The following is a 23689-nucleotide window of genomic DNA, read 5'->3' as shown; positions in this document are numbered from 1 at the left end:
ATTATTATCTGCATACTTTCTAATTGTTGGTCTTCCTTGGTGAGATTTCTACCACAGGAGCTGCACAAAGATTGTAACAGATGTTCTGTATAAAGATGCCTTACGATATTTTGCTGCCAGAAATAATGGCCAAGATTTTATTTCCCTAGCGAAAAGGAATGGATTTGCAGTAGAATTTTTCCTCATGCACAGATATAAAGTCATTTACACAAATGAAATGGCAGCAGACCAGTTCCTGACATATCCAGCTCTGATTGTTTAGCAATAGCTACTGGTTAGTAGTCCCAGGGTCTGCCTAATGATAGAGCCAATACTGCAGCATCCTGTTAAAAAAAATCACACACCATACACACACACAAACACACAATCAGCACAGTGACAGGATTGGAAAAGGTCTGATTTATCTATCCTTCTCACATCACATTTGGGCAATTTCCAATCTACAATAATATGGAATATGGAAATATACATAATTAGCTTATTGGGGAACACCAAATATAAATAGTTTCTTCCAGAGAAAAGCAGATCCTGCTATCATTATGCAAGTAGTTGAATAACTAATCCTAAACTCTGAGCGGAGGGGGTGTGTGGTCTTCAAGATTGTAGACTCCTCAAGGAGTCTACAATATGCATCAAACATGGAGAATAAAACAAGCCACGTGGGTCTTCTGCTGACACAGATACTTTACTGGGTTGAAGTATAGGGAAGAAGATAAATACTAAACTGTTTTAGGAATTAGATTCGCAGCTGATTTAGGCCAGTTCCCTTCTTCCTGCTGGTTAAGAGTAATTTTTCCAGCCTAGTTGTAATCCTGAACTGCACATGGCTGAGGTTTTTTTTGTCATTACTAGCAACACAACTATCACCACTGCTCTCTATATCCCCTTGTTCTGTATTCCCTGCCCCAAGAGCTCCTGTTACTCTATCAAGGTTCTCATGCATCCCATCTGTTACAACCCCAATTTCTGTTTTCTTCTTCCATAAGTAAGACACTCTGCCCACCTTACCGCTTAGGTTATACCAGGCATGAAATCTTATTTTCACTACCGGTTTGGAACCAAGAGTGTGCGAGTGTGCGAGTGTGCTTGCTTTGCTTGCGTGCATGCTTCTGCACATGTACAGAGTGTCCGTGATGACGGCTTGGTGGTTGGGAGGAGCCTATCACCACCACCACTTTGCCTGAACCGGGGCCAACCGGCAGAATACCACCTCTAGGATATACCACTGACTTCCTTTTAAGTCTTGCCTGAGCACCAACCTCACCAATATGCACCTTCCACCCAAAGTTATTAACTTTTGTATAGTGAGGAAACTTCCACTGCCTATGCAATGACTGTGTGCTTTAATTGTGTTTAGTAAAAAATAAATTGAATTCAAATTAAAATTGAATTCATGCTAAGTTTTTATTATTGTTTTATTTTAGTCAACAGATACTGAAAGTCCTGCTAGTGTCATATGGGATTCCACAAAAGTTTAGACATTAAAAGGGGTTCTTCGTGCAATTTGGGGGGACCAGTGAGCTAGAATATGGAGCTGAAGAAGTAATTAGAATTATATTGAATTTTCTTGTCCCTATCTAGCCACAGAAAATGGTGGTGAAGGTGTTGGACTAGGAACAGACACCGAGTTCTGGTCCACCCTTCCCAACAGGTGCTCCATGGTGGTCTGATATTCTCAATCTAATTTTCTATAGGGATTTTCTGGAGAAAAATTGGAGCACTACGTATTTCACTTTGAACTCCTGAGTGAAAGGAGGATATAAATCAAAAATGGATTTCTGTGATACAAAAAAGCATTTAGCAATGGTTCTATAGTCAAGGTGATAAAGCACAAGTTGTGATCTTCCAAATTGACTAAACTACATCCAGCATACATGAAGTTGTGCTGCCTGCTGTACTGGCAGATGTCCTTCGTAATATATGGAGAGCTACCCAATGAGGTATCCCATCATTGAACTCATACAGCTTGCTAAGCCATCTTTTGCAAACACCTGCAGTAACCCAAAGTTAATCAGAAAGACACCCAAAGGTACCATATCAGGCATAATATTGCCACAAGATCCCTACGCTCCTCCCATGATTTAAAATACAACTTTAAAAATGCATGAAAACTTATAAATTGTCAAATTTTGCATTAGACACATAACACACATATCCCATAATTGTTGCTTTATAAATATCTCAAGGTGGTTTACTTAAATAAGTCACATCTCTCCTCCTATTTTCCTCGTAACAACAATCCTGTGAAGTAGATTGGTCTAAGAAAGAATGACTGGCCCAATGTTACCCAGATGACTTTCATGTCTAAGGCATAAAAGGACTAGAACTCACAAGTTCCTGATTTCTAGGCCAGCATCTTCCCCACTACACCAAACTGGTGTTTATATACTTATTTCCACCTGAAAACTCTGAAGTATAAAAGAACATTCATAATTTGATAGTTTGATATTGCTGAAATATGAGATAATTTGAAATTATTACTTTTATAATCTACCCCCACCCAAAAATCATATAGCAGTAGCAATAGCAGTTAGACTTATATACCACTTCATAGGGCTTTCAGCCCTCTCTAAACGGTTTACAGAGTCAGCATATCGCCCCCACAGTCTGGGTCCTCATTTCACCCACCTCGGAAAGATGGAAGGCTGAGTCAACCTTGAGCCGGTGAAATTAGAACCACTGAACTGCAGATAACAATCAGCTGAAGTGGCCTGCAGTACTGCACCCTAACCACTGCGCCACCTGGGCTCTTATAGCACCAGAAGCTGTGGATCTTAGCATACCGAAGGAGACCGAAGGATACTATTCTGCAGGGTTGTCATATATCATTCTACCTACCAAAAAGAATATAGGTAGTCTTTGTGTTACAACTATAATGGAGCTATCCATTACCATTATAAGCCAAGAGGACATTAAGTGAATCACATTAAGTAAATGAGACAGGGTAAAATGCTATCGGTTTGGACCGGTTCACCTGAACAGGTAGTAAAATGCTACCCGTTCCCCCGACCGGTAGTAAAAAAATTGCTACCAGTTTGGGTGAACAGGTTTTTCTGACGATCAGCATGATTTATATTTGCTGCTTTCTAACTAATCTAAATTGTCTGGCCCAGCACATCTCCCTCCCCCTCTGTTCACTTACCTTTGCATGCGCACTCTGTGCCTGCATGGAACGCGTGCTCACATTGCTATCAAACCGGTAGCAAAGATAAGTGGATTTCATCCCTGAAATGAGCCCTCATTGCTGTTCCCATAAATACGTGTGGGTCTTTAAGAGTGCATGGGATACCTGAGGAGTGGGGATTACCATGGGAGCCTAGTACAGGAACAAGTCCACCTGCTCCTGGCACCCAAGTCCTCTCCCTACCCACTGAGATATCCCATGCTCCACTTCTCACAACTTGGGGTCCCCACAACTGCTTGGGTTTTCTCCACACCAAACCCGTCACTGATCGTTTACTTACCTTTTGAAGATCTCCAGAGTTCAAAAGGTCGGAGTAGGAAAGGAGAACAGGTCGGGAATTCCCAAACACTTTTGCAAAGAGAAGAGAAACCTATAGGAAAGAGAAATTTGCTGTTGGCTGCATGCCTTTCTTCTCCCACTATTAATTCATAGTGTCTATGCCATTACCTGATTTTTGTAATAGATACATTCAATGATGGGTTGTATCCTTGTCCATTGCTAGAGTAACTTCCAAAGGTTAGAAACTCAGAAAATACCTTAAGTAAAAGAGAAATTTGCTGTTGGCTGCATGCCTTTCTTCTCCCACTATTAATTCATAGTGTTAATTAGAAATACTAACCTCCAGTTGATGCTTACATTTAATATACTGGTATTTAATTACAGTTATACATAATAATGGGGTTTTTGAATTATTTTAATGAGGCAACAATTACATTTAACTATGGAATAGATTGTTTTAGGATACTCTTTTTTTCAAAGGGAATGGTTGAATTGACACCACATCTTTGATTTGGTTGCCAAAACCATAATAATACAGTGAATTATAAATTAATTAAACAGTCTTGGTTCACACAATATACTAAATCACACTAACTATTCATGTGCAAGAAATATGCTAAGTGTATGTGCGAATTCAAACAGTATGTGTATCGATCATTACAAGCAGGGTTCATTTACTAGTTGCAAAAACAAAACAAATAACTTTTTGTTCTAAGCCTGCAGAAATGAAACTTTTTCGCCCCCTTCTGGATGTTAAGTATGTGAAGCAAGAAAAATGCACAACCATGGAGAAGTTCTGTTAATCTGTTATGCCAAAAATCATTGAATATTCTTGGGATAACTTTTATTTGATGATATAAGCCAAACATCCTGGAATCATTAAATAAAAAGTGGTGGCTCAAAAATGAACAGCTACCATCTTTGTCTTTCATGGATCTTTAAGCTAAAAAATCTGAAGAATCAATCTGCTCTGTTTGATGGCAAAACAGTGAAACTACATTCCCAAATGCGAGTACTCTTCCAAAAATGGTATGTTACTTGCTAACACTGAACTCAAACAAATTCATTTAAGCTCCATTGATAAGTTACTGATCTTATAAAATCTTGCACATTCATTAATTTAGAAAGCTTGGATAATAGTTGACATTACAGGCTCCAATCTCTATCCATGCTTCAAACAAGCCAGGAAATTGTATAGGTTTTTCAAGAGAGACGAGTGATGAAACATGCAGCATGGTCCCCTTAAATGCTTTTATTAAATATCAGGATGTTTGCATCAAACCAAGATGCATATCTATCATCATTTTGAAGCAAACTAACTGCAGTTCCCTATAATATAGCTCGTTTAGCATCTATGTAAACAGCAAAAAACTGATCCGGTCACTGTTCTATGATGGTGTTACTAATCACACTTTAAAATGATTGGAACTTTAGAGCCAGGAGCCCAGGCAGATGTTCAACAAATGTAAATTCTCCCCATCACTTGATACGGGAATGAATCCCAGGTGCCTCTCAACATGAGATAGTGCTTCCTCCAAATTCCATATAGGGAAGAAATTCATCAGACATAAAACTAGCTGCTTTAATAATACGTAGCAACTTCCTACACATCTAGATTTCTTTCTGATGCTCTGTGACTTTTAGAACTGGAGTAGTATGAACTACAATGAAAGTATAAAAAAGTAACTAACTTTATAATTTGATCACTAATGCTTTGCACCAGAAACTTTTCTCCGCAATTTATTAAACTTCATAATTATTGAATTGTCAGGTGTGAAAGATCAGATCCTCATGAAGTCCAATTAAACTAAGTTAATCATAGTTAGGCAGCAGAACTAACCTGATAGAGCCAATGATTAAAGAGGTTTGTGCGGTTTGTACTCATTTTGCTAGTGGCTACCTAGAATTCTAGGCTGATCCTTCTTTTAACTTCGCTTCCAGGTTCTGCCCTTCTCTTACTATTTCAACCCTCTGGTGTGTGAAATAGTTCTATTATAGCCAGTGTTCATCAGCCACCATCAGTCTTTTTAATATATATTGTTTATTAGGTCTATGCACGCTTCAAAAAATATTTCAGGGAAAACCTTTGAACCTTGCACAAATGCAGCACCTCACTTCTAATTAACTTTTCAGGTTTCCATATGGTCTTGAAAAAAATGATGATCTTTTAAAGAACCCATGAAAGCTAATTCAATTCTTAAAGTAATGATAGTTTTAGGCTCACATAGAACCGTAAAAGTGGTTTGTGTGCTTTAAAAAATAACTGGGACGTCTTCAAAGCTAAAAGATTTATGAACTTTTATCAGGGAAACAATGCAGCTCTCCCCTTCAAAATAATCAGCATCTTCCAAAAGCATATGAACTAAGAGCAGTAAAATGAGACTAAAGGAATACATAATGAGTGGTAAGTTTCCCTCCCACAAAGACAAACTTTAGCACTGTGCTTGGAATACTTCAGTGTTTAAGAAAAGTGGAGAATGAATAGTACACTTTACCCAATCACCAAAGAAGAAATACCAGTTTTAACATGCAATGTATTTATTGTTATAGGTTTTTATATGATATGAAGCAAGGCATCAACTTTCTTAATAGAACTAGAATTATCACAATGAAGCAGCAGAATTAACATGTTAGTAATTCAAAATAAACTTGTCCTCTTCTTTAAACAAAACTCCAATGTTGATACTAAAGTCTCATTTATTCAAGTCCTGGCATTCTCAACTTGGTTCAGTAGGAGGATGAAAATGGCAAACTACATTTCTTAGAAGTCCAATTGTTACTTAGTCCAGAAGAGTTTTATAGTGTACTCTATATTCAAAGAGCAGTCCCAATGTCATACGGCCCATGGAGAGAATCAGGAGTAAATGGGATTCAAGAGGCTTTTTGCAAGTGTCTGCTGCAAGTAGAAAAAAGTTAAAGCCTTATCTTCTTCATATTTTGAAGTCACATGGACCTCTTAGCTTTGCGATATACCTTGACCATCTCGGATAGTTTTTCCATAGCCTCAGGGATCCCCACACCACTTAGAGCAGAGCAACCCTGAATACGCCATTTGCGTCCAGATATTTTCCTCACTCCCATCCTTTCTGCCACTTCCATGGAAGGTCGTGCGTCAGCCAAATCTTGTTTGTTGGCTAGCAGCATCAAAGGCACCCCTCGCAAATCATCAGCCTCCAGTAATGACTCCAACTCCAGCCTGGCTTCTTCAAAACGATAATAGTCCATACTATCCACCATGAAAATCACCCCATCTGTATTGGTATGGTAGTGCTTCCATAGAGCCCGGATGCGCTTTTGTCCACCAACATCCCACATGGTGAAAGTGACGTTGTTGAAGGACTGAACTGTCTCCACATTGAAGCCCACAGTGGGGATGGTGAAAGTTGCTTCCTTCAGCTTCAGCTTGTACAGAAGAGTTGTTTTTCCAGCTGCATCCAGACCCAGAAGGAGAATACGAGCCTCCATTCCATAGAAAGAATCGTAAATTCGGCTGAGTAAAATCCCCATGGCTAGTTTAAGCGTAAGCAAGGTATGAAACAGAGGGGAAATGTTTGCAGTTTTATATCCAACCAGCCTTGATTTCATTGGCTGACGCTAGAGGGAGTGGTGTGGAAATCCCTATTACAATACTATCTTGTTGGCAACTGACATGCTGGAAGTTTTGACACAACTATAGTTAGTTAAGGCCTAGCCATGTTTTAATGATGCTATGAATGGCTGCTTAAGACTTTATGCTTCATTGTGATTATTAACACATATTCAGGGAATATTTAGGCAATTTGATACTTTTCATAACTTTCAATTAGAGCATATGTATCCATAGATACCCAGAGACATTTTATGGCAAATTATTACTATCTCAGGGGTGGGAGTTCCATTTGATGAAGTTTCTTTTATCTTCCTAAAGATTTTTATACTCTTACAAACTTAAGTTTTTACAAAGTTTGTAATCTAAAGATCAGTATCATAGTGATCTACTGCATGGGAATGGGCCAATTTTGGAAAAATTGGGAAAGCATTAGGAAACTGATACAATATTGTATCTAATACAGATACAAAAATGATATACAAACATAGATAAATGTTTAGAATACATTTGAATTGTGATATATCTTAAATTATGGGTTTTATCCACAGTAAAATATTCCTGTTTAGAATTAATTTGAATTTCAATTATTTACTTCCAAATAATTTTATGAAGTAAAAGCTTTTTTAAAAGCTTAAAAAAAACTATATATATATTTAAAATATGTGCTTCATTTTGAAGAGACTTTTAAAAATACATAGAAATGTCTGTGATGTTGATTCAATGATGCATTACAATTTGATTTTAACTATGATAGTGTCCAGATTTTATTTTTTTATTTTTTTAATAGATTTTTTTATTATTCAAATTTAATTTTTTTAAACAAATGCCAAAATAAGTAGAGAACAAGAATAAACAGGAACATTTATTCAAGGCATTTATAACACAATGCTGATTCTTGACATCTCCCAATCATGTGTTTTTTAGAAATTGGTCTCATGTTAAGAACTATTCAATTGCTCATTTTTCATGCATAATAAAAGTAATTCCTGCTGGATGTATCATGGACAATTGAGACAATTGAGAGAAAAGAAAAATACACGTGCATTGCACCTGGGTTTAAATATGTCAGCATTTGGTTTGTTAGACTGTTTAGCAAAAGTAACACTATTTAAGGAAAGGAGCAGAAACGCCATAATCAACTACCAAAGAATCTTTAGGCCATGATAAATCCTATAAAATTACTATAGACCAATCTATGGCAACAGCAGATCATAATTAATTCTTGTCTCCCGAGGAGGGAGGAAGGTTAAGAATTTACAAATATTTAAATTAGCCAATTCTCCGGTAGCCATGATTTGTTACATTTCCAACTGTGATTAGATAAAGGGAAAGGAAAAAGCAACTGCTCGTCTCGCGCTAATTTCCTGCACCGATAGGATAGACCGGAGAAAATACGTGGGAACATTCGGTTGGAACCACACGTACGCATGTACAGAATTGGAATCAGGGGTTTGAATCATTAGGGGAACGATGGGAAAGAGGAAAAAACGAGAAATAGAATGCGCGCGCAGCCGCCGCGTTTGCTCTCGGGATTTGTATTCCCGACAGCTGTTCGAATCTTCTCCATGACAACCATCCTCTGCTCCAGCCTTTCTCTTCACGTCCGCATTTCCTCTTTGATGTCACCTAATTAAAACAAAGAAAGAAAGGCATCCCGGGATTTCATCTGGACCAATGAGAAAGCGGGATGTTTTGTTCCTTTCCAATGAATTTAAGCAGAAGGAGTTTTTCGGGTCTCGGATTCAGTTAATCTTCCGATTGACTTGCAGCAGACGACAAGTAATAAGTTCCATTGCTGACGGCTGGGATCGGTACAAATTGGGTTGAGTTGCGGGAAAGGCGAAAGGATGGTGGAAAGAGGGGCGCATAAAAATGGGGCGATACAAAAGTGGATCTGGAGGCCACGCCCCTTTACAGAGCCAGACCCTTTGCATTCCGTCGCCCCCCTCCCCAAAACCCAACCCGATTTTGGCATCTTTTAATTGGCGGGGGGGGGGAGCGTGCAGTTATGGATGTTGGCTGCTTTATTTGCTTTCAGACCCTGGCTTAGGTTGTAATGAATTCAAATATGCATTCACGAAGTGCTAAGTAGGAAATCCGTAGTATGCACAGGTACTCAGCAGTGAGTTCATTCGTTTCTCACACTCTCCAAACAGTAGTAAACAATCCCCCCCCCGCCTTCCCCCCGCTAGTCTTGGGTAACACAAATGTTCACTCTTTTCAGACAATGCGATTTTTGACTAAGCTAGTTGCAAGTGATGAAAGATGGGTTCTCTCCCATCCCAGAGCTAAGGAGAATGGAGGCAATGCAGGTCTAAGCCTTCGCCTCTTTCCCTTCTCCATTTCCACTCTCTTTGATCCTGAAAGCAAAGGTACTTACTGCCTACCAAGAGAGTTTGGTTTTTGCTTATATTTATTTGGCATCTTTTTAAAACAAGGCACATTCTCTTCATACAGTTTTCCACATACAGCAAATATGCCACCTTTTTTGTCTCTAATTCACATATTTCTTTTTACTTAGGTTGGAATTGTATCCTTTCCAAACAGTCTCTTTAGCAGGCTCAAACTGACTTTGCAAAACACATTTTAGCCTAGCCTACACACAGCCTTCTCACATGGCTGGTTTATGATTTAAGACATTATGCAAATGCTAGGAATTAGATTAATTCAACAAACTGTATTTCAGTTAATCAAAGCTTATTGTGTAAACACTGCTCTTCAAAGCTCCTTAGCAACCTGGATTAAATCTCCCTTTATATTATTTATTCTGTTCATATTACCAACTCATGTTCATTCTTTTTTCCAAATATAGTTTCATAACTTTTAAAAATATTCTTTTTAATTTCCTAAATCTATTCGCATTCAGCATCGATTTTGTTAAACTCAGTTAATTACAGTGACTTTCTTTTTTTTGAAAAGAAGGACATAAGGAAAACTCATTAGCCACAGTAACAGAAAAAAAGAGGTGGCTGATACTATATCCAGAAGCAACATTGTTACCACTGTTGCTGTCCTGAAATCATTTACCTAATTGTACGGGTAACTATAGTTAACTATAGTTTTAAAATAATTACTTTAGGTTCTGGTGATGTATGGGAAAATTTATAAATATAAAGTAGCTGGGGAAACTATTCTCCGTTTTGGGGTTTTTTGACAATTGCACATGGATGATACCTCATGAAAGATAAACCCTTTTATTATTTCCCGAATCTATGTGACATAATTATTATTTTTTTCATTAAACTAATGAAATTAAATATAAGATTTTGTACAATAGGCATACTTCACTTTAAAACTTGTGCATGAACAACATTGGCTTATTTTGTTAAAGGAATAGAATGTATTTATTATATATTTACTAGGGCCATATACTTTTTGTTGTCTGGCCGCATGCCTTTGTGAATATATATATATATTTAAAAATATTACATTAAAACCAGCATAACACAAACACGCACATACACAAACATAGGCACACACACACACACACACACACGCACACACACAGAACATTCATACATACCCAGAACATCAGTTACATTGTACAAATATTCAAAAGTTCAAAAAACCAAAGGTCTTTTGGAACGCCTAAAAAAATAGGGAGGACCATTCAAATTTCTTGGAGAATATTGTTTGTACAGAAGAGGGCAGGAAACTGTTGATGACATTCTATTATGGAATGTGCACCACTAGATTGGTGTTAGCCCAGAGACTAGACTCTGAGATCTAACTGAGTCCAGTTTTGCTTACACCTGCTAGAATCTTGCCCCATTTTAGCTACAACTTTCTAAAATATTAGATATTTCCTGATAGATTCTAGGATGTAGTTACACTGAACCATTTCCCTCTTCCCTCATCCAGCTCGGGACAGCAGTTTTTTCTGAAAAAGCTCTGAAGGGACCAAATCCTCCCCCTCTTGATGCAGGCACACGTTTGATCATACATTCTGAAAAAACAGATACCAAAATAATCTACAGTAGCAGATCTAATGGTGTCAATGGCTGCAAAGTGGGCAAGCAATACTAGCCAAGTCACATTTCTTCTATCCTGATCTTGTTAGAAGTCATCCACAAATAAAATTAATTGCTTTAGATCAGGTAATCCATGTATTGTAGGGCTCTCTAACTGAAATTCTACAGCCTTCTCAAAAACCTAAATTTGTCTTGTAGATGAGAGCTTCTTAGATGCACCCCATCATACCTGAGCTCTGCTAGTGTGCCATGTTATCCCTTTAATATGGGTATATCAATGTACATTTGGTTACAACAATTATCCAAAATCATTTTTATTTGCCAGTGTGTAATCAGCTTAAAGAAACTACAAGGAAATGGCACAATGTGAAAGTTTAATAATCAAAATCCCATTGTGCTTTTTGTAAGTTGCTGTTGCCATATGTATGTATGTATGTATGTATGTGTATATATATATATATATTTTACAACCCCCGGTATACCCAAATTTGGGAGGAAGGTTATTACTTCCATTCTCTGTCCATCGGCTCGTCACAAGAGACCATCCAGACAGAAACCCAATATTTTTACTGTTGCCTTTTACATATGTGTTGTATTTGTGCTGATAAGCTATTTAGCTCTCATCAGCTAGCCATACCAGTAAGGGTATATATATATATATATATATATATATATATATATATATATATATATATATATATATATATATATATATATATATATATATATGATTTTTACAACCCCTGGTAAGCCCCAATTATGGGAAGAAGCTAACTGCTTCCATCATCTGTCAATCGGCTCGTCACAAGAGTCCATCACAACAGAAACCCAATGTTTTTTACTGTTGCCTTTGTTATATTTGTGTTTTTTTTACTTGTGCTGATAAATAAATAAAGGGAGACTAGTATAGATTTATTTCAAGCTATTTTAGCTCTCATCAGCTAGCCATACCCTTACTGGGATTTGAACCTGGGCTATATTACATACTAGGCAGACTTCTTAGCCATTAGGCCACAGGCTCTTATCCGTTATCAGCAGATATTACCAGGGGTTGTAAAAATCTAATAGATACCTTTCACCCTGGCTTTGCTGATAACGGATAAGAGCCTGTGGCCTAATGGCTAAAAAGTCTGCCTACTATGTAATATAGCCCAGGTTCAAATCCCAGTAAGGGTATGGCTAGCTCATGAGAGCTAAAATAGCTTGAAATAGATCTATACTAGTCTATTTACCAGCACAAATAAAAACACACACACACAAACACACACACACACACACACATATATATATATGAAAATGAGAATCAAAGCCACTCTTCTTAAAAAGAAAATAAGTACAATGCCATGTTTTGAATTGTATTGTTTTGAGTTGTATTGTATTAATGAATGTTGAATATGTAGAATTTTTTATTGTTATTTTAACTTTCATGCATTTATTTTTCTAATATAACAGCAGTTGTAGAAACCCTACTACAAAAAATAATGAATACACTTAATTTTTAAATTAAAAACATAATTCTTCTAAAGAATAATATACTTCGAGAGTCGTGGTTTAAAAAAACTCTCCACACTTTTATCATTTGCAATTGTGTACATATACATAGAAAGACATGCCCAGACAACTGTGAATGAAACAAACAAACCATTCCCTAGTGACAGAAGAACTGATTCATTGCCATAACAGACCACTCTGAAGTAACTTTTGATTTATTCAAGACTCTGCTGGGGTTATAATCTGCAGTTAAACACACCAAGTACTTAAAGTATAGTTACCCTCTTATCAGATTGCACTGCACTGCACTGCACTGCACTGCACTGTGTTTGATTTTTTATTCTGCTTAGAAACATCAAGATGACAACCGCAACATACTCCTTCAATTATGAACAGATCTGGGACGAGACTAAAAATCATTCTAAGGATTGGATCCAGAGAATCAGGTTAGTTTAATAAATATAACAATTTAATATACTAAAGAAAGCCCCAGAACTAAATACAAAGTATTTTTCTCTTTTTAAAAATAAATAGAATAATACATTCTTAAGTGTTAAAAATGTTAAGGTTTTGGAAATCCAAATTAGTGTACCACTTATTCTTTAACAATATCCTCACTATATGCAATAAGATATACATGCAGATATACATATATTTTTTTGCTGACTTTTCTAAATGCCTTCTCAAAGTTATCCTGATTTCACTGGCATTTGCTTTCAGTTAAGCAAATGTTTCTGTTGCCTTGGATTCCATTCTGCATATGACTATTTAGAAATAATTTTAGCTGAGCCAAGGAGGGAGTGGAAATATAAAAGAGTGCACTGTGATTTTGTCATTCTAATACCTAAGAATATTGTCTGGAATGTTTACCGATATGGGAAAACCTATAAAGAGGTAGAGGAAATACCCAACAATAGTCTAATCTGGAAGCTTTCCTGCAAGAGACGGGGTGGGGGGGTTAAATAAGTATTGGATTCTCATCTAAAGCAAATCCCATTGCTCCTACATAAAGGTCATTTGAGATATCTCTGTATGCATATTAATATAGTTTCTTAATAGATAAGGTGATATTGTACGTGTATATATATTTATTATATATTTTTCTGATTTTTTTCCATCAATTTTATTATTCAAATATTTATTAGAAAGTTAGTGTTAGTGAAAGTTAGTGTTAGTATTAACTACCATATATACTCGAGTATAAGCCGAGTTTTTCAGCCCACTTTTTGGGCTGAAAAAAGCCGCCTCGGCTTATACTCGAGTCTACAACTGGATCCGGCAGTGCTGTTGCCTGTTGGAGGAGGAGGAGGCGAACCAGCCTGCCATCGCCAGCCACCGCTAGCCCTGCCGCTCTTCCCACCCCCTTCCAAGCCCCACAGTCCAGCGGATGGAGCAGCGAAGCCCCGGGGCTTCGCTACTGCTCCCCGCATTTTCTGCACGGGGATCCCTTGGAGAGGGGATTCCAGCCTGCCATCGCCAGCCACCGCTAGCCCTGCCGCTCTTCCCACCCCCTTCCAAGCCCCACAGTCCAGCGGATGGAGCAGCGAAGCCCCGGGGCTTCGCTACTGCTCCCCGCATTTTCTGCACGGGGATCCCTTGGAGAGGGGATTCCAGCCTGCCATCGCCAGCCACCGCTAGCCCTGCCGCTCTTCCCACCCCCGAAGGGCAGGGCTAGCGGTGGCTGGCGATGGCAGGCTGGAATCCCCTCTCCAAGGGATCCCCGTGCAGAAAATGCGGGGAGCAGTAGCGAAGCCCCGGGGCTTCGCTGCTCCATCCGCTGGACTGTGGGGCTTGGAAGGGGGTGGGAAGAGCGGCAGGGCTAGCGGTGGCTGGCGATGGCAGGCTGGAATCCCCTCTCCAAGGGATCCCCGTGCAGAAAATGCGGGGAGCAGTAGCGAAGCCCCGGGGCTTCGCTGCTCCATCCGCTGGACTGTGGGGCTTGGAAGGGGGTGGGAAGAGCGGCGGGGCTGGCAGTGGCCGGCGATGGCAGGCTGGTTCGCCTCCTCCTCCTCCAACAGCACTGCCGGATATCCGCCCAACGCTGCGGGGGCACCAGCGGGAGCTTTGGCGGCTTCACCTCAGCCGCAGCGCTGGGCAGCAAATGTGCTGGTGCTGTTGGAGGAGGAGGAGGCGGCGGCAGCAATAGCACCTGAGGACAGGACAAGAAGCAATGGAAACTTGTCAGAAGGAGACTCAAGCTGGAAATAACGAGAAATCTGACAGTAAGAACAATTAAAATCCTAGGAAAATGTCCTTTCATGAAAAATTACTTTTTCAGTTAACTCTGCCTGACATTAGTTGGGTGAAAGAAATATTAGTTGGCCAATTCTAAAAGGGAGCACCAGAAAGAACTTAAAATATTTTTTAAGAGAGCTGGGTTTTTCATTTATATTATATGTATGAACAGAATTAACACAAATTGCAGATACCAATCAAACATAAAGAAAAAAAGGATGAAATAATGCTCATTTTAAAAAACTCAGTGAAAATAAAAACAATATACCAAGAAGGTGGCATACTGGTTGTGATTTGATCTCTTCGGGGGATCCCGGGGATCCCCTATACAAGTATTTTAATATTGCAGACTTGCAGTATTATAAGTCATACTGATATTATAGAACACTTTAATTAAGCGGGTCCCTTGAATAAACATAACTTTGAGTTTCAAATAACACTGATTTTTTATTTTTGAAATTTACCGTAACTGCTGCTTTTCCCACCCTAGGCTTATACTCGAGTCAATAACTTTTCCAGCTTTTTGGGGTAAAATTAGGTGCCTCGGCTTATATTCGGGTCGGCTTATACTCGAGTATATACGGTACCTTGCATCCTATTTTTAATTCAAAGGGTCTAACTTTAGGTAGTATGACGTAATATATTTGATGGGCTTTAATAGATGTTAACCCTTTTGTGGAAATATGACTCCTCATATAAATATTTCTTGTATCATAACTTTCCCTTGAATTCTGCATACTTGAGCCTTTTAGATTCTAGTTTCAAATAACGTTCTCTTATTCTGCTTATCGGATATCAGCAGTGAGATTGTATTCAATAAGGGAACATGTTCATTTGAGGTATATCATTGTATTCCAAAATTTAAGAAGGGATAAGTTGCAAAAGAAACTATTCTTAAAACTGGATACTTAAAAGTTTGGATGTACACAATGGGTTGAATTCATAATAACCAGAGGTTCGTTAATAAAGAGATTGAAAATTTAAAAAGTTTTTTTCCTTTAGCAGTGATGGTAGCCCTTGTAACAAAAATATACTTGGAGAAATTGATCCAATTAATAACTGTAGCAAAGAGAGAGTGCAGGTTATTTCCTTTTCTAAGTTATTTAGTAAATAAATGTTCAGACTCACAAATTGGTGTATATTAATATTCACAAATGATAGATGAAATTTGCTTTCTTTTTCTGACAGAATGAGGATAGCAGATGAGAAACAAAAATATGTATTTCACAAAGAGAAACAAGAGTTGGGTGAGAAGGCTGTGTCTGAACTTGACTTCTTTCCAGGTGGACTGGAAATGGAGGAAAGTGTACTGGATGCCACTGACCAGGAAACGATGATGTGTGAAGAGAACAGCAAAAAAGATTCCTGTTCCATTGCTATTGTCAAGAAAAAGAAGAAGAAAAGGAGGTTAGAAATAACCACTGAAAGTTTACAAAGTCTGGTTTTATTTACTAAAGGAGGATAAAGATAGTGAACAAGTATTGAGAGAGAGAATTGTTGAACTAAATAACTTGCATGTTGCTCTGTGAGTAAGGTGGGTGGTTACTAAATCTGATATATAAATAAATAATTTCTAACTTTCCTTTCACACTCTAATGTTCTCTCAGTGTTTTTAATTGACATATATCTCATTATATCCTAAATTCCCCCCCTCCCCTTATTTTTCATGTTTACTCTAAAATAAAAAGTGTGAAAGATAGCTGCTTGGTCATATGTTAACAGAATGTGTGTCCTCTTTGGTTTTGGCTTAGCATAACCAATTCTCCTTCACTGGACAAACCTCCATGGAACATGTATGACTGATACCATGTGTGAATTGAATTACTAACTTTATAGGACTTCCCTCTGAGATTCTTGGCAATTGAACTTAACCTAAGTAGAGCTGGGCAGGTTCAGACACCGTCTGCCTCCTCCTAAGTTGCAAACCGAATATGAATACTATAGCCTTCTCCTGACATTTTGTTCTAGCACCTTCTTTTGATTCTTGAGCCTTCGGTATAGCATAATAGCAATTTAGCTGTTTTCATCATTTTTATAAATATAAAACAAATACAGGCTATTCTGTATTTAAGACAGCATTTCTGTTCTGCTGGGGATTGACAATTGGCAATCCTGCTGCATACCTTTTCAGGCCAAGCAAGTTTTTATTACTCTCTCTGTCCAATGAAGCATACTGTTTGTAGTCTGACCAAAGCTATGAGACTTTGACACTCATTTTTCCTCTTGCTGATTCACAAGCACACAGGTTTGAAAGTTAAACATTATAGATGGTAAGGGAACCAATTGATGTTCTAAGAATGCAGACTGTGGGGCAAAAGACTGAATCTTTTTTTAAGAGCAAGAGCAATGTTCTCAGTCCTGAAAACATTTAATTAATTACTTTGGTTTTAAACATCCTGAAGATGTTACACTTACTAAAATATAGATTTGTGAGGCCTTTCCTGGAGTACCATACAACATAAAGTGAAAATAAAATCTCTATATTTGCATAAAGTATGGCAAGATCCATATCCAAATGCTCATTTAGTGATTGATTTGTGTTGGTTAAAATGAAATTTTGGTTATTTTTTCCAAATTCTATTATGATGTATTTAGATTCAGGTTAAAATGATATATTTCTGCTAAAAAATCAGAATAAATTCAGTTTATGGTTCATTGTAACTCTCCCTGTTGGTTCCCTCTTACAAATATTCTACCTCATCTTTATATTCCTGAATATGGGATTGGGAAGGTATATTAGCCCTTTTCTAAGTACAATTTTAAAAAGCTTAATTATTCATATATTAGGTGATAATTAAAACTGATTTGGTAATCAGTTTGTTAAGATTGCATTATAAGCTTAAATCCACTCCTTCTGTAAATCCTTAATCAAAGGGGGATTTCACTGAGCTTAGTTTTCTTAGTTCACTTGGTTTCCCACAATAATACTTGATCCCAGTGTCTATTGATCATCCTTACCATTCAGTCAGTACTGAAGAAGCTTCTTGGATGAGACGTGAAATGTTTTCAAGGAAAAAATCCAAGAACGTCCAGTTACTTTTTGAAAAGCACCTTTGGAACTGGAGATACAGGAACCAGAAGGTTTTTAAATACTTTGCAGTAGTTGTGCATTGGTTTTGCCTGTCTGCCTCTGTCTTTCTTCTTCTTTTTATGTTTTCCAGATGACCAGTGATAAATCTGACCAACTGTAAATATGAGAGTGGTAAGTATAATCTATAGTGATGAGGCTGAATATATTTCTCAGTTGGGTTCAGTGAGGAAAAGCCTACAATTATTATTAAAAAGCACTTGCACATAAATGAAATTTTGAGCTTTTTTCCAGCTTTTGTTTGAAAAATTAAAAAAGATGTTTGCCCTTAACAATTGAAAGTATTGTTTGGAATCTAACATTCATCTTCAGTATTCACACATTCACCTCATTTTTTCTTTCTTATAATTCCTAAATTCATATTGTCCAATGTTAGATTTGCAATTTAAAAATAAGTGTGTGGAGGAATTCTAACAAGTTCATCAACTGGAGTTTGGAACAAGTTCATGTTAAACCAACAATAATCTGGTATATTTTTCTTTGAAATTAAAATACATAGTTTAGTTATTGTAATTAAGTTATGATGTACCCTCCAAATGGAACTTGTTCTTTCATTTCTTCTCCCTAATATTTTGATATGAAACTGATGTGATTCTGTCTCTCTTTCTATCACACAGTACGTCGGGCTGCCAAAATGTGTGGGCTTCGGGAAGCAATCGAGATGGAAGATTGGACCTTGTATTGGACAGATTATTCTGTCTCTCTGGAGCGGGTAATGGAGATGAAAAGTTATCAGGTATTACTGATAATAAAGATTATTAAAGTAAAGACCTAAAGATTCTATGTTTTTATTTGTGAAAAAAGATGTGAAGGTTTGAGTTGTACTGAATATTTATCTTTGATCCCATTTTTAGAAAATAAATCATTTCCCTGGAATGACAGAAATCTGTAGGAAGGACCTTCTAGCCAGGAATATGGGCAGACTGTTAAAGATTTTCCCCAAGGAATTCAACTTCTTTCCCAAGACTTGGTGTCTTCCTGCTGAGTGAGTCTTTATAAAACTCATCTCCCACATTTTTTATTCTTATTTAGTTTCTCTTTTTCATCATAAAAGTTTAGAAGATGAACATGGGCAAATAAATTTGGCCTAAATAGGCCTAAGTATAGAAGTCGCTTTTAAAATTCAAACCACTCTACTAGGAGCCCTAATTATTACTGAAAATTCTGTTTCCCCTCCCCATGGGTGGGACTTGAGAGGCAGCATTCCCAACTGAATATTATCCCATATTGGATTTATGTTCCCATAATTTCCTATCAAGATATTTTAACAGTTTTAGGGCTAGCAGTTTGGAGTGTTTTGGGACTGCTGTATATCCAACCAGTCATGGCTGGAATATGTTTATTTGGAATTGACCGGAATTTCCCTATTGCTGTATATTTTTTAAATAACATGTTTTTTTTCTTTTCTTTTCATTGGTCTCAGCTATGGTGAATTGCAGGCCTTTGGGAGATCAAAAAAACATAGAACTTACATCTGTAAGCCAGACTCTGGTTGTCAAGGCAAAGGCATTTTCATCACAAAAACTGTAAGAGATATCAAACCTGGGGAGGATATGATCTGCCAGCTCTATATCTCAAAGGTGATCTTCTTGTATAGAAACAGGCTCCCTGTATTGCTGTGAGTCTTTCTAGCCATTTTAACTAAAACTGGCGGATATTCAAAAGCAGTCTACTACTGAGAAGTAAAATCAGTGTGTCAAAAACCATTGATGATCAGTAAATCTTCTCCTTAAAAAAGAGAATGACATGGATTAAAAGGTGAGAGCTCCTAAAGAAGCATCAAGAAATGAGAAGATCTGTTTGTGGGAAAGCATCCAGAAATCACAGGAAGGTGGATATAGAGATAGGAAAACTTACTGGGATTGGAGACACAAGACTAAAAATAGCTAAAGTGAACCAGTTGAGAGAGGTAGAATCCTGGAGAAAGTCAGCCATGACATTGATTACAAAGTTCCAATCTAAATCATTGAAATACTCTGCTTTACAAAGTAAATTTAGAGATTGTTAGAAAGTTGATTTTAAATTGAATTCATAATCAAGTATAAGTAGTTTATACAGTAGTAGATTACAAACTAGAATAACCATTGCTGAATTCGTATTATTTGATATTTTTGGTGCAAGTCAGTCATGGTTGGAATATGTGTATTTGGAATTGTTTGGAAATTCCCTGTTGCTTCCCACAACTTTGATCAAAGAATGAAGAAAAAGCAAGTGAAACTTCACCGGATCCTCATGAGCTGCCTATTTTTTTGACCTGCCAGGGTGCTAGCACTTTGTTACTCTGATGGCACTTGGAACTTGAGGAAGATTTATGAAGTAAAGGCAGAATGGGGCAAGGAATTATTGGGAATGATTTGAGCACGGTATAGACACAGTATGGCAATGAATATTTGACCTGTAGGAGTGAACACTTGGAGAGGTCATAAAGGTGCAATTCAAATATCTGTTGCTGTTAGCATAGAGCAGATTTTAATTTAATGGTCTTCAAATACAGGAGATGGACTTTAATGAAACAATACTGTTAAGAAATTTCATTCTAACAAAGGCAGATCAACCATGGCAACTTCACTGGAGTAAGGGTGGACAACTTCTGTTTTAACTAAATGTTAAAACAATCTCTGGGGCATCTAGTAGTCAGTTGAAATAAGTGGGTGGAACCCAAGCTAACAGCTGAAGGCTCATTTCTGTTTCTGGCATGCTATTTTTTTCCATCTGATGCCATTTCCTGTTTCTCCAAGGCAGTAGGCTACTGGGAAAGATATCATATGATATTAGAAGTTGAATGAAATCTTGCAAATGTTTCTGAAATTAATGGCTACATGTAATATTATAGCTGTGGATCATCTTCCCCTCAGAAGAACGTAGGGCCACTCTTACTCAAGTTCTGGTTTAGATAGCCCTCTGTTGGGCTTGCAGTTAAAGCTGATTGTGTGTGTGTGGCATCATTGACTAGATGATTATTCAAGGCCTATCTGGATCTATGAATCAATGACAACCCTCCCCAATTTATTTTGCTATACCTCTAGAAAAAAATAAAAAGAGCTTTAACCATTATCAACAGATGGAGTTTGTTTAGTTTAGGAACTCATTGAGAATGGCCTTACATTGACCTTTTAATTACATACTTATATGAGTCCAATTACATGAATGAGATTGGGTACAATATATTCTTAGTAATTTCACATAGTAAAGAGCTTTTTGGCTTCCATTTATCAAAAAGTATGTCTGAATTGATTTTTATTAAACTATAAGCATAAGTTAGCAACAACTCAGAAATATGTATATTGCCTAGTATGTGGTTTTTCTGGATAAAACTCTGTAGATATTTACTTGAAAATTAATTTTCTTTTCTCAAGCCATTTATTATTGATGGTTTCAAGTTTGATCTTCGGATTTATGTGTTGGTGACATCATGTGATCCACTACGAGTGTTTGTTTATGAGGAGGGACTGGCACGTTTTGCAACATCTATGTATTCAGACCCATCACAAAGTAATTTGGTGAGTCAAAAGGCTGAATTCTGTTGACATTAGTAGTCATACTTATCCATCAGTGGATTTCAATTTGAGCCCCACCACTTTTGGGGGGAATATGTCTCAATATTTTCTCAAAATTAATATTTAAATGTCACTAGAACAGAGGAACCTTTACTACTGAATTATACTGATATATTTTTCACACTGGTGGATTGACAAGTGTTGACACTGGTCCCTTTAAATATGACTGAGATATTCCTCTAATTTGAATGAAGATTAAATCGGCTGATTTCACACACAAAAACACACTGCAAACTATCATCCCCACCCCCCACTGCTATGTAAAGGAGTATCCAAACATGGGAGTGTCATCTTTTGTTAAATTGTCAGGTGCAATAGGATCATTGAAACTGCCCCTTTCATATGTGTGAGTGCATGTGATGGAAGTTAAACAGGAACAGGGTGTATGCTCATCGTTTTGTATGCTATTGCTTTGCAAAGGCTTCTGATTCTATGGTCTTCCATGTGCTACCCTCTACCTGGAATAGCAAGCACTTTCTTTATTGTCCAGTGGAGATGCATTGAAAACATCTACTACTTGGTGGTTCCCTCCAAACTTGCTTTTACCTGGAAATATTTCTTTTTGTGGTCAAGATTATTATGATTATGTTAACTAGCCAATGTTTAAGAGCACAGCAAAGCTGCCCTCCAAAACAGCAAAAAATAGTGGGAAAATTACTGTCAAGATAGTTCATGAGGATATACGAGCCAACAAGAGGAACAAGTTAGAAATTCCCTTTGCTGGGGAGTGCATTTTTGTCTTTCTTTTCAACAGCAACTGAATAGCTAGAAGTCTGCAAAGTCATGGTCATGTGCCATGGTGGTGCCAGTATTGAATTAGCACAGCCATTGTGTATGTAAACCCTATAATTTACTTTACATTTTCTGCTTTTGAGCCGAGATAACTATCTCTGCCTCAGAATTGATTTTTGTAAAAGTCAAACATTTGGTAGATTGAATTTTGAAAAGAGAAGCCATGCAAGGGGAAATGCACTTAACCCTTTCTTGCTTGCACTTCTCCACTTCAAATCACTGCTTCCAAACAATTTTAACCCTGCAAGATTCCAAATGCTGTTTTTTTAATAGATGTTTTTATGAGATACAGACTAACAGGCTTGCAGAATGCATAATTCAAATGTTCCTGTACTACTTCTCCCAAAGTCCTTTATTATTGACCAGGTTGCTAAAGCTGTGGTTCACCAATATTTGGAGAATCATGCAGAATTAATAAAGTATTTTATCTTTTTTTATTCATTTTAGTGCAGACCATGGAATAGTTATCAATCTTTAAACCAGTATATTTTCCTTTTATATATATTTCTTATTTGTTTTAGATGTTCTCTTAGTTTCTCACAAAAGTGTATAGGTATACAGTATATGGGTTTCTTTCAGATCTATGGTTATACAAATCTCATGTTGCTTTCTTAAATAATTTATTTTTATCAAAAAATATAGAACACAAAAGTTTCAGCTTACTGTTTCATCCTACAAACATTTTGAAAAAATCATTTTTATGTTATTAAAATTCCATTACCAAATAAATTAAGGAAAACTACGGTAAGTAAGATAAATACTATTGAGCATCTGAAAGAAGATGTAAGGCCAGACAGTTTAAGCTTCCCACAAAATATGGATGTTTCACATACCATTCCCTGCCCTTCCAATCCTGAGACTAGAACAGCCTAATAGCCTAATAACCTGCTTGTTGTTTAATTATTTACAGGACAATGTCTGCATGCACCTGACTAATTATTCAATTAACAAGCACAGCGCTAATTTTGTACGAGATGAAGATTCTGGTAGTAAGAGGTACAGAATATTTTCCAACATAATCATAGCTGGGGGATGCTGCAGGCTTGCTCTCATGAATCTTTACAGCCATTTCAGACTTGTTTAAGAAACAATTCTCCAAATTCAGCTGGCACATGGGTTATTCTCTGTCATTAGGTGATGTACATCATTTAAAAAGCACAAATGAGAAACAGCGGGAGTCTGGAGGAGGCGAGAGGAGCATAGATTTATCCGCCCTAAAGGAAGCACAAATGAATTTATTGAAATGGAACTGCTGGGTTGTTGTCCCTTGTTTTATTATTTTTCCCCTTTAAATCTTATACAGAATGGTCAGTTTGATCTCATTAGTGCCACCTTCATTTTTCTCTCTCCTCCATCTAGGTCACTAGCAGTGGATTTTCAGTTTGCTGGCTGCTATTTTTCTGCAGTGTTCTACCCACTGCAGCAAAAACTTGGCTTCTTTTGCATAGTTTTCCATAGCATCCTCATGATTTTCCAGTAAATGGGTCAAGTTCGAGCAGTGCA

At 37.3% G+C, this 23689-nt stretch overlaps 2 protein-coding genes across 5 annotated transcripts in view; one reads left to right on the top strand and one right to left on the bottom strand.

The window, feature by feature from the left end:
• Positions 1-6244: 6244 nt before the first annotated feature.
• Positions 6245-6976, bottom strand: LOC116522556 (ADP-ribosylation factor-like). The gene has a single exon (XM_032237518.1). The coding sequence runs from the start codon at positions 6968-6970 to the stop codon at positions 6407-6409; it is 564 nt and encodes a 187-aa protein (XP_032093409.1). The 5' UTR covers positions 6971-6976; the 3' UTR covers positions 6245-6406.
• Positions 6977-8615: 1639 nt separating this feature from the next.
• The window catches only part of TTLL6 (tubulin tyrosine ligase like 6), a 49334-nt gene continuing 34260 nt past the window's right edge, over positions 8616-23689 (top strand). Inside the window, exons 1-9 of one of the 4 annotated variants that reach the window (XM_032238081.1) lie at positions 8616-8831; positions 12865-12960; positions 15938-16156; positions 17911-17951; positions 18455-18573; positions 18692-18822; positions 19261-19417; positions 21194-21337; positions 23097-23182. In XM_032238081.1, coding sequence (XP_032093972.1) covers positions 18472-18573; positions 18692-18822; positions 19261-19417; positions 21194-21337; positions 23097-23182 — 620 coding nt within the window. In that variant the 5' untranslated portion in view covers positions 8616-8831; positions 12865-12960; positions 15938-16156; positions 17911-17951; positions 18455-18471. Of the gene's footprint in view, positions 8832-12864; positions 12961-15937; positions 17952-18454; positions 18574-18691; positions 18823-19260; positions 19418-21193; positions 21338-23096; positions 23183-23689 lie in introns of those variants that run through there. The other 3 variants (XM_032238080.1, XM_032238079.1, XM_032238078.1) reach the window with 3 other exon arrangements.

This window comes from Thamnophis elegans, chromosome Z (genome assembly GCF_009769535.1).
Source record: "Thamnophis elegans isolate rThaEle1 chromosome Z, rThaEle1.pri, whole genome shotgun sequence".
In the NCBI taxonomy this organism is placed as follows: domain Eukaryota; kingdom Metazoa; phylum Chordata; class Lepidosauria; order Squamata; family Colubridae; genus Thamnophis; species Thamnophis elegans.
Note: the sequence above shows the minus strand (reverse complement) of the source record. Positions and strands in the feature narration are given on the sequence as shown.